Source organism: Notolepis coatsorum (genome assembly GCF_963971535.1).
Source record: "Notolepis coatsorum genome assembly, chromosome: 20".
Classification (NCBI taxonomy): Eukaryota; Metazoa; Chordata; class Actinopteri; order Aulopiformes; family Paralepididae; genus Notolepis; species Notolepis coatsorum.
In genome coordinates, this window is record NC_140184.1 from 39,751,956 (window position 1) to 39,767,412 (window position 15,457).

General features: G+C 40.9%; 1 protein-coding gene across 1 annotated transcript in view; it reads left to right on the forward strand.

Annotated features, from left to right (window-relative positions):
• The window catches only part of hsd17b12b (hydroxysteroid (17-beta) dehydrogenase 12b), a 70,522-nt gene that overhangs the window by 32,325 nt on the left and 22,740 nt on the right, over window positions 1-15,457 (forward strand). The window contains exons 5-7 of the mRNA XM_084337388.1: window positions 3,698-3,762; window positions 11,873-11,917; window positions 14,030-14,064. Of these exons, the coding sequence (XP_084193514.1) occupies window positions 3,698-3,762; window positions 11,873-11,917; window positions 14,030-14,064 (145 nt within the window). The remainder of the gene's footprint in view (window positions 1-3,697; window positions 3,763-11,872; window positions 11,918-14,029; window positions 14,065-15,457) is intronic.

The window sequence follows — 15,457 nt, forward strand, 5'->3', positions numbered from 1 at the left end:
GTATCAATATGTATTATTAACAGCATGGTCAAAAGCTGTCATTGAGGGTTTGGGGTAGGGCTGGGAGAACTAATCGACGCCATCGATTATGGAAATAGGTTGACTTGCATAATGTGCGTCGGGGCGCTGCAACAACTGTAAGATGGCTGTGCCTGGTTAAAGCATGTAAACAGTAAATGTTCTGAGCAGCTTCAACAAAAAAAACTAGGGATGTCCGATATTATCGGCCGATATTGGCATTAAAATGTTATATCGGAAATTATCTATCGGTTTTAAATTTATTTTTTTTGGTTTACATTTATTTAACCTTTATTTACCCAGGCAAGCAAGTAAGGACAAATTCTTATTTTATTTATTGTGAAAAGTATGTATAATAATGTTTTTTGGGGGGGGGGAAACCCCGCATATATCGGTATCGGTATCGGAAATTAAGAGTTGGACAATATCGGTATATCGGTAAAAAAGCCAATATCGAACATCTCTAAAAAAAAACGCATCCACGATCAGTCTGGGAGTATTTTTGATGGACCCAGCATATTTATTCTGAATATTTGAAACGGTTTCAATACTTATTTGTCTGTCTATACCAGCTTCCTGCATTTTTCTCTACTCTTGTCTCTGAGAGACACGCATAGGCTAGGCGCTACACACACACACCGCTGCCCAGCAGAACTAGCCACACCTCTCACTCAGTGCTGTGTTCTCAGGGGACTCTACTCGTCTCTCTCTCCTCTCTTCAGCTTCACTTGAACATGAGTTTGCAGGTCTTGTCACAGTGTTGTTAGCTAGTTAAATACAGAGCCTCTGTGGCAGACCTCAGTTTTGATTGAAAAGGAAAACAGCAGAAGTGGATATTGTGTTTGTGGCAAATGAACAAGCAAAGACAAAGGATACGTTACTAATGCATTTCAAGAGGTTGGTGACTGCTCTCAAAATCACTGAAGCATTCAAACTAAAATGTCCCAGAAAGCTAAGCTAACCCCCCTCCGAGTTATCGGGCCTGAGAAATCCAACGGCTAGGTTGCAATTGATAGGAGAAAGTAAGACGCTGTTGTGCTTGAACACACAGTACACCTCTTTAACACTTTGGCTGCCATGGGTTAAATTCATTATCAACCGTAGGTTGCCGGCTCTATTTGTCTATAGAGAAAGTCCCCTTTTTTGCTGGGCTATAACTTTTTAAATTCTATTGCTACATTGCCATTATTAGGGCCCATTCAAAGTCCTATATGTATTGTTCATTGTGTAGCAACGTTAAACTTTTTCATTCACATATTCATAGTAAAGTATGGTCTAATGTATAAGTATGTTTTCATCTCTTTCTGCAGCTTTCTCCAGAACGTGATCTATAGCCCCAAATACATTATATTGATGATGCAATACAGTTTTATGGCAATCAGCGCGATATAAAAAATTCCAACTAGACGTACTTCTAGAAGTTACTACACGTCATCTGATGTTGACCGGATGGGCTAGGGGGCGTTTATAATTCCGTGGGCAGCGTTATACCAATCATCTAATGTGGGTCAAATGTTGATAATAGCAGTTAGTATCGAAGACGGTAACTTTACACGCTAAAACTCACCCCAGTCTCTGCGCGCCGTTGGGCGATCATCGTAGAGTAGAAATTTTATCATTATGGGATGTAGATTTACCCGGTCCATCTCCAGCTTGTATAATGGTATATACGTCCAAATCATGTTGTTTATCGAGTTATTGGCAATCGATCGCTATGTAGTGTGTCGAGATCGAGCCTCTGGACCTATAGTGAGTGCCCGGAAGTAATACGGGCGACCAGCACAACCTCTACGGCACTTCCTGTTAAGCGATTGCGCCGATCGGCCACCAGATGGCGCTCCTGAACCGCCAGAGAGCTCAGTGGGTCCTCCTGGTGGATCTCAGGCCAGCGGAGGGGACATATGAATCCGATCCCAGATTTTTGAAATATTGATATTAAAGACGCTGTAAAGCGTCTTCGGCAACTTGAGCATGGCCGGGAATGACGTGTTTAAGCGTTTTCCCGGCAGCCAAAGTGTTAATAAAGCACAAGAAGGTGATAGCCTACATATTCATTTACATTTTTTTTCTAAAATGAATTAATTAGCGAGTATCTGATTTTTTTTACCAGCCAAACAGATTTTTTACCAGACAAAAAAAATCGCTAATTGTGATAATTACTTCTTTGTATGTCAAGCCGCGTCAATGTTGTGTATGCATCTGGGTAGGCACACTGTACCTTTAAGACAGCACGGTGGTCTTACGACAGTGCTGTGAAGTACCGTCAAGTGTTGTGGTAACGTCAGTTGGGTTGGTGTGCTGTTGTGCACAGTGCACTGGTTGAGCTAGCCCCTTTCGTGACTGCGATGTGCAAGCCAGGGGCTTTTGAGCATGAAATAAAATGTCTAACCTTACGTCGTAGTTTGGTGCTTTTTTGGAAACATTATAGTCATAACAGATACACCTAGCTGGCTGCTTTGAGCACACGGGGCTAACGTTAGCTAGCAAGCAGCTATAGCTAAAACGCTAACTAGAAGCTAACCACTGTATACAGTTCCAGTAGACTAACATTACACCTCTGTGATTTAAATGTGTCCTTAGTAACTTATACTCGAGGGTTGTACTAGGGTTGGATGCAGTTCCCCGTTGGTCAGTCTGTCTGTTTTCCATCTTCTGCTGTGTTTAACGTTATCTGTTTGCGAGTGCTCCTGATGGCTAGCCTAGTACCGCGGGACTTTTATTATTATATGTCCGCGGGTTGGCCAGTACTGCGCAAACGTTTATTAAACATTATATGTCCGCGGGTGGTCTTGTGCAGTGCTCTCGTGGCACTGTCAACTAAAGCGAACACTCAGAAGACGCGCACCGTTTGCCAGTGCAGTGATTGCAGAATGTTTAATTTTTTTGTATACTCGCCAGCAGGGGAGGAAACTAACTTTTTGGCTTACCAGCCAACTGGCGGGTATCTGATTTTTTTTACCAGCCAAACGTAAAAAATACTAGCATTTGGCCAGTAAAGTGGCCTAATTTCCTCCCCTGTTTGAAAGGATTATCTAGAAATGTACACATTTATAATAATCTTCTGGGAATCTTCTTGGGTCACCAAAATCAATAGGGATCTTCCTCTAGGCTAGGGGAACATGCACAGCAAAACACTCACACAATCCTTTCAAACATAAATGTGAAACGCACACCAAAACCTTTATTGTAGTTCTCCAGTCTCTACCAACAACAAATAGTTCCATGTTGCTAAGCAATGTAATGGCAAATCAATGTGCACCAGCTCCTGTATATTGCACTCTCAATGTGTGTTTGGCGTGTATTGTGTGTTTGAACTAGAGGTTGGTAAGGTACAGTATTATCATTATTGTTGCATCACAATGCGTGTTTGGAAATAGATGTTGTCTTATTATTATTGTGCATAAAAGTGTTAGCCACAATATATCGCTCTCTATATAAATGTCTATCAAATTACAGCTGTATAATGAATTCAACAAATGCTGAAATATTATTATGTGATGCATACTGAACATTTCTTTATGGATTTGATGGCCTGGCTATCTTAGAGCTTTGCTGCCATCCTAAGGTTGGATGGTAGAATAACATTCAATACAGAATTGGATCTACACATTTACATTAAATGCATCCTTCAGTTTGTTGTGAAAGTCATGGGGCTGTTTTGTTTCTCTTTTCTCCACAGTGAATAATGTTGGAATGTCTTACTCCTATCCCGAATTCTTCCTGAATCTCCCCAATCTAGACACTGTGAGTTTGAAAGGCCATTTTATTGCTTCTTATTTAATTTTTGTATGAGTGCCGTAGGGCTGTCCTTGACTAAGGACATTGACTAATCGATCAATTGGTTTAACTGACAACTGTACTATTGTTTGCTCAGGCCTGCCGCGATAAGCAATAAATCGATTAATTGCTGCGATAATTAAAATGAATGCAATGATTTTGACGGGCGCGATTAATTGCTATTTGCGCGTTTGTTTTAATGAGGCGGGTCACTGTCCGTGTTGGGAGGCGGGCCGCTGACGTTACTAGAGTACAGCACGGGAGCTCCGTGGGGCAACGCCACATAGACATTTCTCAATAGTGTTGCTCCTTTTAAAGGGGCTATGCACTGCTATTCCTAGCACTATTTGGGCAACTTTACACAATTCCTGTTAGTCTATTGAAGACATTTGTAAGGTTTTTTTTCAAAAAAATTAATTGTTTTATATTTCTAATCAAGTACTCAAAACCATCATTTTTCAGCCTCAAGAAATCAGGCTGTTATGGCCTGGCTCCGCCCATAAGCACTTTGAGTGACAGTCAGACCACAGTCTGCACTGGTAGAGGGAGGGAGGGAGGGGGGGAAGAGAGAGAGTTCAGTTCAGTTCAGAGTTTTTATTTGCCACATGGAATAATACAATCATAGTTTCTTCATTAAAAAATCATAAATAGTCATTCCATGGACAAAAGGAGCAGGAAGAAGAATAAATCTTATAGTTACCTGTCCCTTATTCCTAAACTAACATGTATTTTCTTAATGGTCGGCGTATACAAATAATAATTTACACGAGAGAGAGAGAGAGAGAGAGAGAGAGAGAGAAGAGAGAGAGGAGAGAGAGAGAGGAGAGAGAGAGAGAGAGAGAGAAGAGAGAGAGAGAGAGAGAGAGAGAGAGAGAGAGAGGAGAGAGAGAGAGAGAGAGAGAGGAGAGAGAGAGTAGAGACGAGAGAGAGGAGAGAGAGAGAGAGAGAGAGAGAGAGAAGAGAGAGAGAGAGAGAGAGAGAGAGAGAGTAGAGAGAGAGAGAGAGAGAGAGAGAGAGAGGAGAGAGAGAGAGAGAGGAGACGAGAGAGAAGAGAGGAGAGAGAGAGAGAGAGAGAGAGGAGAGAAGAAGAGAGAGAGAGAGAGAGAGAGGAGAGAGAGAGAGAGATCCCCTGACAACTCGCAAACGGCGGAACTGGTTATTGCACTGTAGTCGGACGCAGAAAAGGCTTTCGACCGCGTTGAGTGGGAGTATTTGTTCTCAGTTTTAGGGAAATTTGGTTTCGGGCCGAAATGTATCTCTTGGATCACCAATTCTCAGAGGTCTGATTATTTCCCCTTAGCGAGAGGAACACGACAAGGCTGCCCACTCTCTCCTCTGCTCTTTGCCTTAGCAATTGAACCACTATCAATCGCCCTCAAGTCCTCCCTGCTTTTCACTGGCATTTATAGAGCTGGACGGGAACATCGGGTATCTCTCTATGCTGACGACCTCTTGCTCTATGTCTCGGATCCGTGCAACTCTGCAGAAAATATCTTACAAATCCTAACATCTTTTGGCTCGTTCTCAGGTTATAAGTTAAACATCAGTAAAAGTGAGTGTTCTCCTATAAATGAGGCAGCTAAGCAAATCCCCCAAAACTCTTTACCTTTTCGTTTGTCGCAGAATGGTTTCCGTTACCTGGGTATTAACATAGCTCACTCCCTCTCTTCGTTAATTAGGGACATCACAAAATTAGTTGTGGATATTAAATCTGATCTGATACGGTGGGACTCTCTCCCTATCTCTTTGGCAGGCAGAATTAACTCTGTTAAAATGAATATTCTGCCAAGATTTTTGTTTCTTTTCCAATCCCTCCCGGTGTTCTTACCTAAATAATTTTTTTAAATGTTAGACAAAACTATTTCTACTTTTATCTGGGCGGGCAAGAGTCCAAGGGCACGCAGAGCGCTTCTCCAGAAAAGCAAAAGTGAAGGTGGTCTTGCACTGCCCAACCTTCTACACTACTACTGGGCAGCAAACCTTCAGAGAATTCAAAAATGGTACAATTTCCCTAATCTCAACTGGTGTATAATGGAGAGCCACTCTGCATGTCCGTCATCTTTGATGGCGCTTGTCTGTGCCCCCCTGACCTCTCGTTGTCCTGATCACATAAAAAACCCGGTAGTACTTTCCACACTGAAAATCTGGAACCAGTTTAGGAAACACTTTAGGCTTAAGACAGCTTCCCTGCACAGCCCGATCTGCAACAATCACCTATTTAAACCTACCAGCTCAGATACAGCTTTTAACCTATGGAGAGAGAGAGTAGAGCCATATGGAATCCGCGATCACGGAATCGCGGACGGAATCGTGGAATTGAGCAATAAAAATGGAATCCACTATAAAAATATATATATATATATATTTTTTTTTTACTTTTTTTTTTATGTTGTGGGACTTGTACAGCACTTTGTTCAACTTTGTCAGTGCTGTAAAGTTTAAACCTTTTAAAATCTTAGACAAACAAAACACTTTGCTTTCATGAAATATTGTAAGCCGTCATTTGAGGCTTTATAAAAGCAGCACAATGAACACAAATCTGTCAGTGCCGAGTCCGACCTCATCTTAAATAACAAACAGCATTGCTTGTTGTAGTTAACAAAGAGAGGCAGAGTTGATTTTGCAAAAATATATATAATTTTTTTTTTTTTTTTTAAATCAATTTTATTTTCATATTCGAATCCCATGCCCATCGAACGAAGCTTCAAAGTATTTAAGACGACCCTATTAAATGGACTGTTATATCTTATTAAATTGTGGACATTTATTCATTCCCACTTATTGGACACTATTTCTGATGGTAAAATGAGCGTACAAAGCAAAATACAGAATTCTGAAAGATTAAAACGGAAAAAACGGAATTTGGAAAAAAATAAAATGGAATTTGGAAAAAAATCAAACGGATTTCATATGGCTCTAAGAGAGAGGTTTGACCCGTTTTTTAGACTTGTATCTAGAGGGCTCATTTGCCTCTTTCGAAGATCTCCAAGCTAAGTTTAACTTACCCCATTCTCACCTATTCCGCTATCTTCAGGCCCGTGACTACGCTCGTACCCTCCTTGTACCTTTTCCTCAGTCCCCAACAGGCTCAGTGGTTAACAAAATACTCTCTCTTCCCAAGGCACAAGGCGGGATCTCTACTCTATACGATCTCATATCATCACTGGAAGTGTTCTCGCTTGCAGGGGTTAGAGGTAAATGGGAAGCGGAGCTTGAGCTTGACCTGGCTGATGGACAGTGGGACGAGGCAGTCTTTAGGGTCAATAATACATCATCGTGTGCTCGTCTAAGTTTAATTCAGTTTAAGATCTTGCACAGGGTCCATTTTACAAAAGCTAGACTTACCAACCTTTTTCCAGACACAACCGATATCTGTGACGGGTGTGGCCTGTCACCTGCCAATCATACCCATATGTTCTTCTCCTGCCCCAAGCTGGCTGAGTTCTGGTCTTGTTTTTTCGACACGCTAGGCAAAGCCCTAAACAAAAACCTAGAGCCATGCCCCATGGTAGCCAGCTTTGGGGTGCCCCTTACACCTGCTGGTTTCTTCAGGAAGGAACTAGACGTTGTAGCCTTTGCCTCACTCATAGCCCGTAGACGTATCCTCCTGCACTGGAAAAGCCAAAGCCCACCGTCCACCACCTCCTGGCTCAAGGACTTGATGTCATATCTTTCATCGGAAAAGGTAAAGTACTCTCTAAGACAGTGGTTCCCAAAGTCGGGGTCGCAACCCAAAGGTGGGCCGCGAGCTGCCACGGGAGGGCCGTGCGATGATTTATAAAAAAAGAAAAAAAAATGTCAGGCCACTGAACTTAGAAGCAGGCCAGGACAGTGTTTCTAGTTGTATTCTAAAATTCTATTCTATTGTATTCTAAAATGTGACTATATGGTTTTATATTAACTTAATAAATAAACAAAAACGAAAAATCTACTTATTTCAACGAACATTTCAAACTAAATAACAGATTATGCACATAAAACGCTGAAAACAACCGAAGCAACAATAGTATTTTAATGAGGCTATTATTATTATCATTATTATTTTGCAACAAGTTAGCCCTCTCATAAATAGCACATATAAATGAATAACTAACTTGAACTAACTTAACACTTTAACTGCCGGAAAACGCTTTTAGGCGTCCTTCCCCGCCATGCTCAAGTTGCCGAGGACGCCGTAACTCGTCTTTGATATCAATATTTCAAAAATCTGTGATCGGATTCATATTTCCCATCCGCTGGCCTGAGACCCACCAACAAGCCCCACTGAACCCTCTAGCGGTTCAAGAGCGCCATCTGGTGGCCGATCGGCCCAATCGCCTTACAGGATGTTACTTGGACGATGTGCTATTCACCCATATTACTTCCGGGAACTCTGTATATGTCCCGGCACTCGAGCTCGTCACAATACATAGCGATCCGTTGCCAATAACTCGATAGACAACATGATTTGGACGTATATACTATTATACAAGCTGGAAATGGACCCGATATTTCTACATCCCATAATAGGAAAATGTCTGTTCCACGCTCATCGCCCAACGGCGCAAGGAAGATACGGTAAGATTCAGCGTTATTTTTCAATGTCTCCTATACTAACTGATCCGATGAACATATGACCCACACTAGATGAATGGTATAATGTTGCCCACGGAATTATAAACGCCCCCTCACCCATCCGGTCAACATCAGATGACGTGTAGTAACTTCTAGAACCATGTCTAGTTGGAATTTTTTATATCGCGCCGATTGCCATCAAACTGTATTTCATCATCAATATAATGCATTTGGGGCTATAGATCACATTCTGGAGAAAGCTGCAGAAAGAGATGAAAACATACTTATACATTAGACCATACTTTAGTATGAATATGTGAATGAAAAAGTTTAACGTTGCTTCACCCTGAACAATACATATAGGACATTGAATGGGCCCTAATAATGGCAATTTAGCAATAGAATTTAAAAAGTTATAGCCCTGCAAAGAAGGGGAATTTCTCCATAGACAACTAGAGCCGGCAACCTATGGTATATCATGAATTTAGCCTTAGGCAATCAAAGTGTTAATAGGATTGAAGTGATATTTGGCTTAAAAAATCGGTCGCCTGGCAAAAAATATATATAAGAAAAGCCTGACGATGTGCATTGGGCCGCGGCTCTCTGACGCCTTATTTTCTGGGTCCCGGCCTGAAAAGTTTGGGAACCCCTGCTCTAAGAGGCTCAATTGCCAATTTTTATGACAGATGGCAACCTCTAATCATATTCATAAACACTCTCACATCCCTTGACCCTGACTGATCCTAAAGAAATACTGATCCTAAAGAAATACTCCTTCTCTGAGGTGAGCACCTTAGATACCCTGTTGTAAACTCCGCCCCACTGTATATTCTATCCTGGTTATTTATTATTATTATCACTATTATTATTTTAATTTAATTTATTATCATTTGATTTTATTATTATTTTTTAAACAAACATATAAACAAACATGACCACACACGATAAGATATACAAGCATTATTAACAGTGCACATCCAATGAAATCACCATATAGTTAAATGTCTTATACAGGATATACCCCCAATACCTGCTATCTAATACCCTACACACATATGCTCTAGCTCGTACCCCCCCTCCCGGACCCCCCATTGGATAATCCATCCATTATCCCTCGCTCCTAACCAGACACTACCATTATATGCTAGCTTTTATTTTCTCCACCACTTCCAACCACATTGTCATTTTGGATTCATTGAGACCTAAAATTCTTGCTGTAGATATTTCTTGATAAATCACATCGAGATATGTAATAATCCAGAACTTTCGGCACATTTTTTCCCGGTTGGAACCATCGTGATGCTATCAGCTTTTTAGCCACTGTGATACCCGATAAAACCAGTCTCTTTAGCTGTGGATGTACTGCACACTCAAAAACATCATTCAGCAGTAATACAGAGGGGTGTACAGGTATATTCAGAGTTAAGAGATTTGATAATTGCTGGGTCACCTCTTTCCAGAATATCTTAACTGGTGGGCAGTCCCAGTACATGTGCATAAATGTCCCCTCGTCCCCATTTGTACATAAGGAGCATTTGGAGTCTTGTTTAAGACCCATTTTTTTCAGTCTTATAGGAGTCAAGTATGTCCTGTGAATATAGTTAAGATTTATTTGTTGATGGTCCGGGTTCCTTGATGTAAATCGAACATTTGCCCAGGCTTCTTGCCAATCAAAATCACTTTCCAGGTCTCGTATATCCCTCCTCCAGACCGAGTCTAGGTGGAGGGTTTCATACGAGGACGTTAGTAATTGATGATAAAAATCTGAAACAAAACCTCTCGATGTCTCTCTTTCATAGAAGAATTTGTGGTATCTGTGGTGTTCAATTGGTATCTTTAATGGAACACCGTGAGACTTCAAACATAACAATAACTGTGTGTAAAAAAAAATTGTGGACTCTGTGAGATTAAATTTTTTGTGTATTTCTTCATAACTACAAAAACCCTGTTTGTTAAAAACATCACCTAATGAGTGTATGCCTTGCTTTTCCCATATAGGGAATCGTATAGGTCGTTTTCCAATCAAGAGTGCATTGTTATTGAATAAGGGAGTATGATTATGCCATTTATGTGGGTTAGAATATTTTTTTTGTGTTTCACGCCATATCCGGATCGCATGAGTAATTATGGGGCCAAATTTCCGTTCGCATTGCTTAATTGATAATTTAGTGTATGCTATGTCCTTCAGTCTATGTGGGGCTACTATATTTTCTTCTAATTTTCTCCAGGATACTAATGCTTGGGGATCAAACCATGTTGTCAATGGTCTTAAAGTGTACGCCTTAAAATAGTGGAACAAATCTGGAAATGCCATACCACCGTCTGCTTTGTTTCTCTGTGCGGAGGATCTTTTTATATGTGGTGGTTTGTTATTCCAAATAAATTTGTATGTGGAGGAGTGTAATTTTTTCCAGTAACCCTCTGGAGGGGGTATTATCATTATTTTAAAATTTAAATTTTTTTGATTTCTTTTTGCCCGTTTTCGATTTTGTTTAGTTCTTGTCTTTATTGTTTTTTGTCGTCCCTGTTCAATTTCAGTCCTGTCCGTGTCTCGTCATGTCCCATAAAAGCAAAAAAAGAAACATGGTGATATGTTATATATTGATAATCAACCTTTGCTTCTCTGTGCCACCTATGTTTCACCAATAAAATATATATAAAAAAGTAAATAGAGTACTTATCGACCACAGGAAAAAGGTACATATTGTACGTTATGTTATAGCCATAAACTAACCTTTTTTTTCGTATCTCTCTTTCTCCGATTTTTCTCTGTTTTTCTCCCCGTCCCAATTTAGTCGTTGTGCCAATTCCCCCCCCTCCCCTACCTGGTTGTTGTGCGCATGTTCTCCTACTGGTCGGTACAAGGGAACCCTGAAGTATCCGCACGCTTTCTCCGACACATGCGGCGACAGCCAGTGGCTCTCTTCTCACCTGGCAGCGAGGGCTCTCATTGGTGAAGTGTAACGCGTGGGAGGTCACGCTGCCTTCTCAAGTCCTGCCTCCGCTGAGCAAGCGCCCAGACCTGACCTGTAGGCGTCGCTGTCCACAACGCCAGTTTCCCACCCACGGCTTCCCTCCCCCTAGTATAGCGATCAGCCCAAGCCAAGGCAATGCTGACTCCAGGAGTCGAGACCGCAGCCTCTTGCATGAGCCATAAACTAACTTGCATGTCATGAAAGAAAGACATAAACGACTTGACTTAATGTCTTGGTCAACTAAGACCAAACCAACCGATTAATGATTAGATAATTCGACAATTATCAGTAATTATTCCATTAGTTGTTATGTGTATGCTTTTTGTCATGCTGAGTAAGTGTGTAAAAATGATAAGCACATTTTAGGACCTTGATTAGGCATGATTGCACCTGGAAAACACCATGTAACAGACATCGATTAGTCATCAATTTGTCAACAAGTCCTATGAGTCAACTAAGAATTGAATTTAGTCAAGGACAGCTGTAAGCACTATATTGAGTGTGCTAAATCTGTCTGGTCCATTCTGTTCTTCTTGCTCTTCTTTCAGTTTGTCAACACCATGATCAATGTTAACATCACCTCAGTGTGCCAGGTAAGTGGTCCTCAAGAAGGATATCAGTCAATCTATTAGTCAGGCATTTAATCAATAAATTAAATATTGAATATTAATATGTGAAGTGTTAGGTAAGCTCTAATTGGGCACATTTCTACTGAATAGAATTGTGAAATTAAAGGTTCTATAGATGACATTCAGCCACTAGATGTCGCACTAGAGAACCATGTCATTTATCCAACCGGGTGCATTCCACATGGGGAAATTGGAAGTAGGGAGGAGATACATGCATGCATTAATTATTTTGGACCCACCAAAATCTTTTTAATGATAAATTCATTAATGAATAATTGTTCTGGGGGAAAAGCAATACAAACGTTATCTGTAGCTGGTATACACTGGTATTAGGGGTGTAAAGGTACACAGAAAATACAACCATTTGTATGACAACCTATGTAACGTTAGCGATTACAAAGACGGCTACTGTAAACCCTGGACCCACACTGAACTGATATGTCGGACCCGAACCTGGTCGGGCCCCAGGAGACGCAAAACTTTGTGTCTTACCTACCTTCTCCCCTGGTACTACACTGACCATGACGCATAATCCGTCCAATCCATGCTAAGAAAGTTGTTAATAAAAATAAATCCACATTTCCTGTTATTCTTCTTGCTGATTGAAAAAGCATGGTTATTTCACTTGTTATTTCGGGCTTAAGTCCACTTGCTGTCACAGATGACATAATGCTAATGATTCCAAAATGATGCACGACTCGTTTAGAATCGGCTTTGCATTTTTGCATCTTGTGGCATGTAGCATAATAATGGACACAAAGATAACTTGGACTGTTTGCCATTTTTAACTATAATAAGTAAGGGACGAGGTCATTGTCGCAAAATAATTGACCGACACAGAGTTTAGAATACCGAGGCGCCTCGCCGAGGTGTTCTAAACGTCAGTGAAGGTAAATTATTTTGCGACAATGACCGAGTATAGCTATACATTATCCCGCTTATTACATGGCTAACTTACTAACAATATACCTAATTCATTTTACACCATCGACAAGACGAGATCAAATGCAGACGCAGTTGTTCTGTGGCTCTGTCAGCCCAAATAAAGTGATTATTATTATCGCCGGCAGCCGGCAGGTGTGTCTGATTGCAGTGTGTCAGTGGGCTTGATTGCTCCAGCTGCGAAAAGCAATAATCACCGGTGTAATAATGATTGATAATTTCCACGGTTGTGTATATGTATATCGACCTCTGCTCTGTGACCCTTTACCTCCTGACCAGTGTCAAACTCGCAGACTTTATTATACACCACAAGATGGTACTAAATGGCCATAAGACATTGCACTAGGAGCAGAATAATTAGACAAAACTAGATGTAGTCTTCGTATGGCTGCACATACCAAACCGTGACATCTGTACAGTGACGTCGCGGGACACTGTTAAGTACTGTTACACCCCTAACCCTGTATAGATGAATACATGGTGCATGTACCCTATTCATAATCCATGTTTAGTGTCCATAGTCCATTTGAAGACTCTCAGCAGAGTCTATTTTCAATTTAATAGCAGGCTAATTCCCACTGTTTGGACTAAGGACTGTGGGTGGTGTGGTGAAATTGTGAAAGAGTTTGCCAATACATCAGACCATCATAGATCCATGTCCACGTTTAAACAAAGTCTAAGAGGGCAGAGTTCATTGTGTTCATGTCCCCGTTGCACATTCACATTCATAGACGGACCACAGACCAACCGTATTACTGACCAATAGAAACACACCCATGGACATGAGGCCTAAGCAGATCAGAGCAACGGCTAAAGCCAGCCCACTTCCCCCGTTCCATCACTGTTATCACTATTAATAGTATTATTATTACTATTAAATGTTCATTACTATTATTACCCCTTCTGCCTGTACATCCACTCCCCCTCCCCTCATATGACACCTGCATTTCCCCAAAGGGATTAATAAAGGAACACTTGACTTGATTTTCTCTCCCATCGCTGCTCCTTCTCCTTCTTGTCCTACTTCTGTCTTTCTCTGCTCTCTGCCCACCTCATCTTCCACACACATGTTTTCTACCACTCTCACTGTACCCCATACCCTCTGTCATCTGTCCTCTCTCTCTCTCTGTCCAGATGACGCGCCTGGTCCTCCCCCGCATGGTGGAGAGGTAAGTAGGACGAGCTGTTGAGGATGTGAGAGATGTTAGTGATGAGGATTTGATCCATTGCCAAATTGCTATTAGTTTTTTGTTTGTTTATTTGTCAAATTATCTCTATTTGATTTTGTTCTTGGCACACACAGAAGAGAGCCATAGTTGAACAATTATGTTTATCTATATATATTGAGAATAATCATACATCAAGAAAATAAGTCGCTTAAAACAAAAAATGTTAAATTAAAACGACAAAAAAACAGCGTGTTATTTTTACTCGCCTGAGTGGGACACAAATAATAGTGCATGTACAGTGTTTAGTTCCAAAGATGCATTGTGATTGACATTCCACTCTGTCTTGTTTACATTTAATTAGTCTAATTTGCACTCACTAGAACCTCTTCATCTGAACCACAGACTTCTGGGGTGAATTCCATAAACTTAGTTTAAGACTTAGACTGGCCTGACATTCTATTTAGAGCAGTCTTAACACTTTCTGTGCCAGCCATTGTACCCATCAAAGTACCCTCTCTGCCAGCGCTGTAAGTCTATGGAGATGTTTACCTTCTTTGCAGGGCTATAACTTTTTAAATTGTATTGCTATATTGACATTACTATGGCCCATTCAACATCGATTATCTATCGTTCAGGATGTGGGATCGTTATACTTTTTCATTCATACATTGTTGTGTTAATACCTTCTAGAATATAAGTATGTTTTTAATCTTTTTTGCTGTAATTCCAAAAACGCTAGTTATAGGCCCAAATGCATTATATAGATTATCGATTGCCGTTTCCCCCCCATACACGCTACACCAAAAAACTCAAATGTATATGATCGGTATACATTATGCCTCATCATGCGCGGAGGAAATAATTCTAATAATAATAATAATAATTATAACACGTTTATAATTCCCCGATCATCAGTAAATGCTTTATGTAGGTTGGGTGATATATTGATCAGATGGTTTGCAAACAAGGAAACGCACAATCGGGTTGGAAATAACGTTGTATTCCTCTTACCGTGGGGCAATGAGACTGGCGGTGAAAGATCCCAAGTACACAACGCCGATCGCCTAGGTCCATTTCCGGTTTGTATGTCGCAATAAATGTCGAAATCATATAGATTATTAAGTTTAGAAAGCGATCCATTATGTACATAGTGTCTGTCGGGAGTCCCGCAATGAGATGTGACTGCCGGATGAGTTTCATCGATGCACATCGGGCACATCCTGTTGGCGAGTGTAACTCGCCCGACCATTCACCAGGCGGCGGTATTGAGCCGTCGTTAGTCACCTATAGGGTCCAGCTGCAGCGCCGGAGGTGTATATATGAATTATGAATGCCATGGCGAAAATATGAAATATTGATCTAAAAAAACGCTGGACAGCGATATTGGCAGACA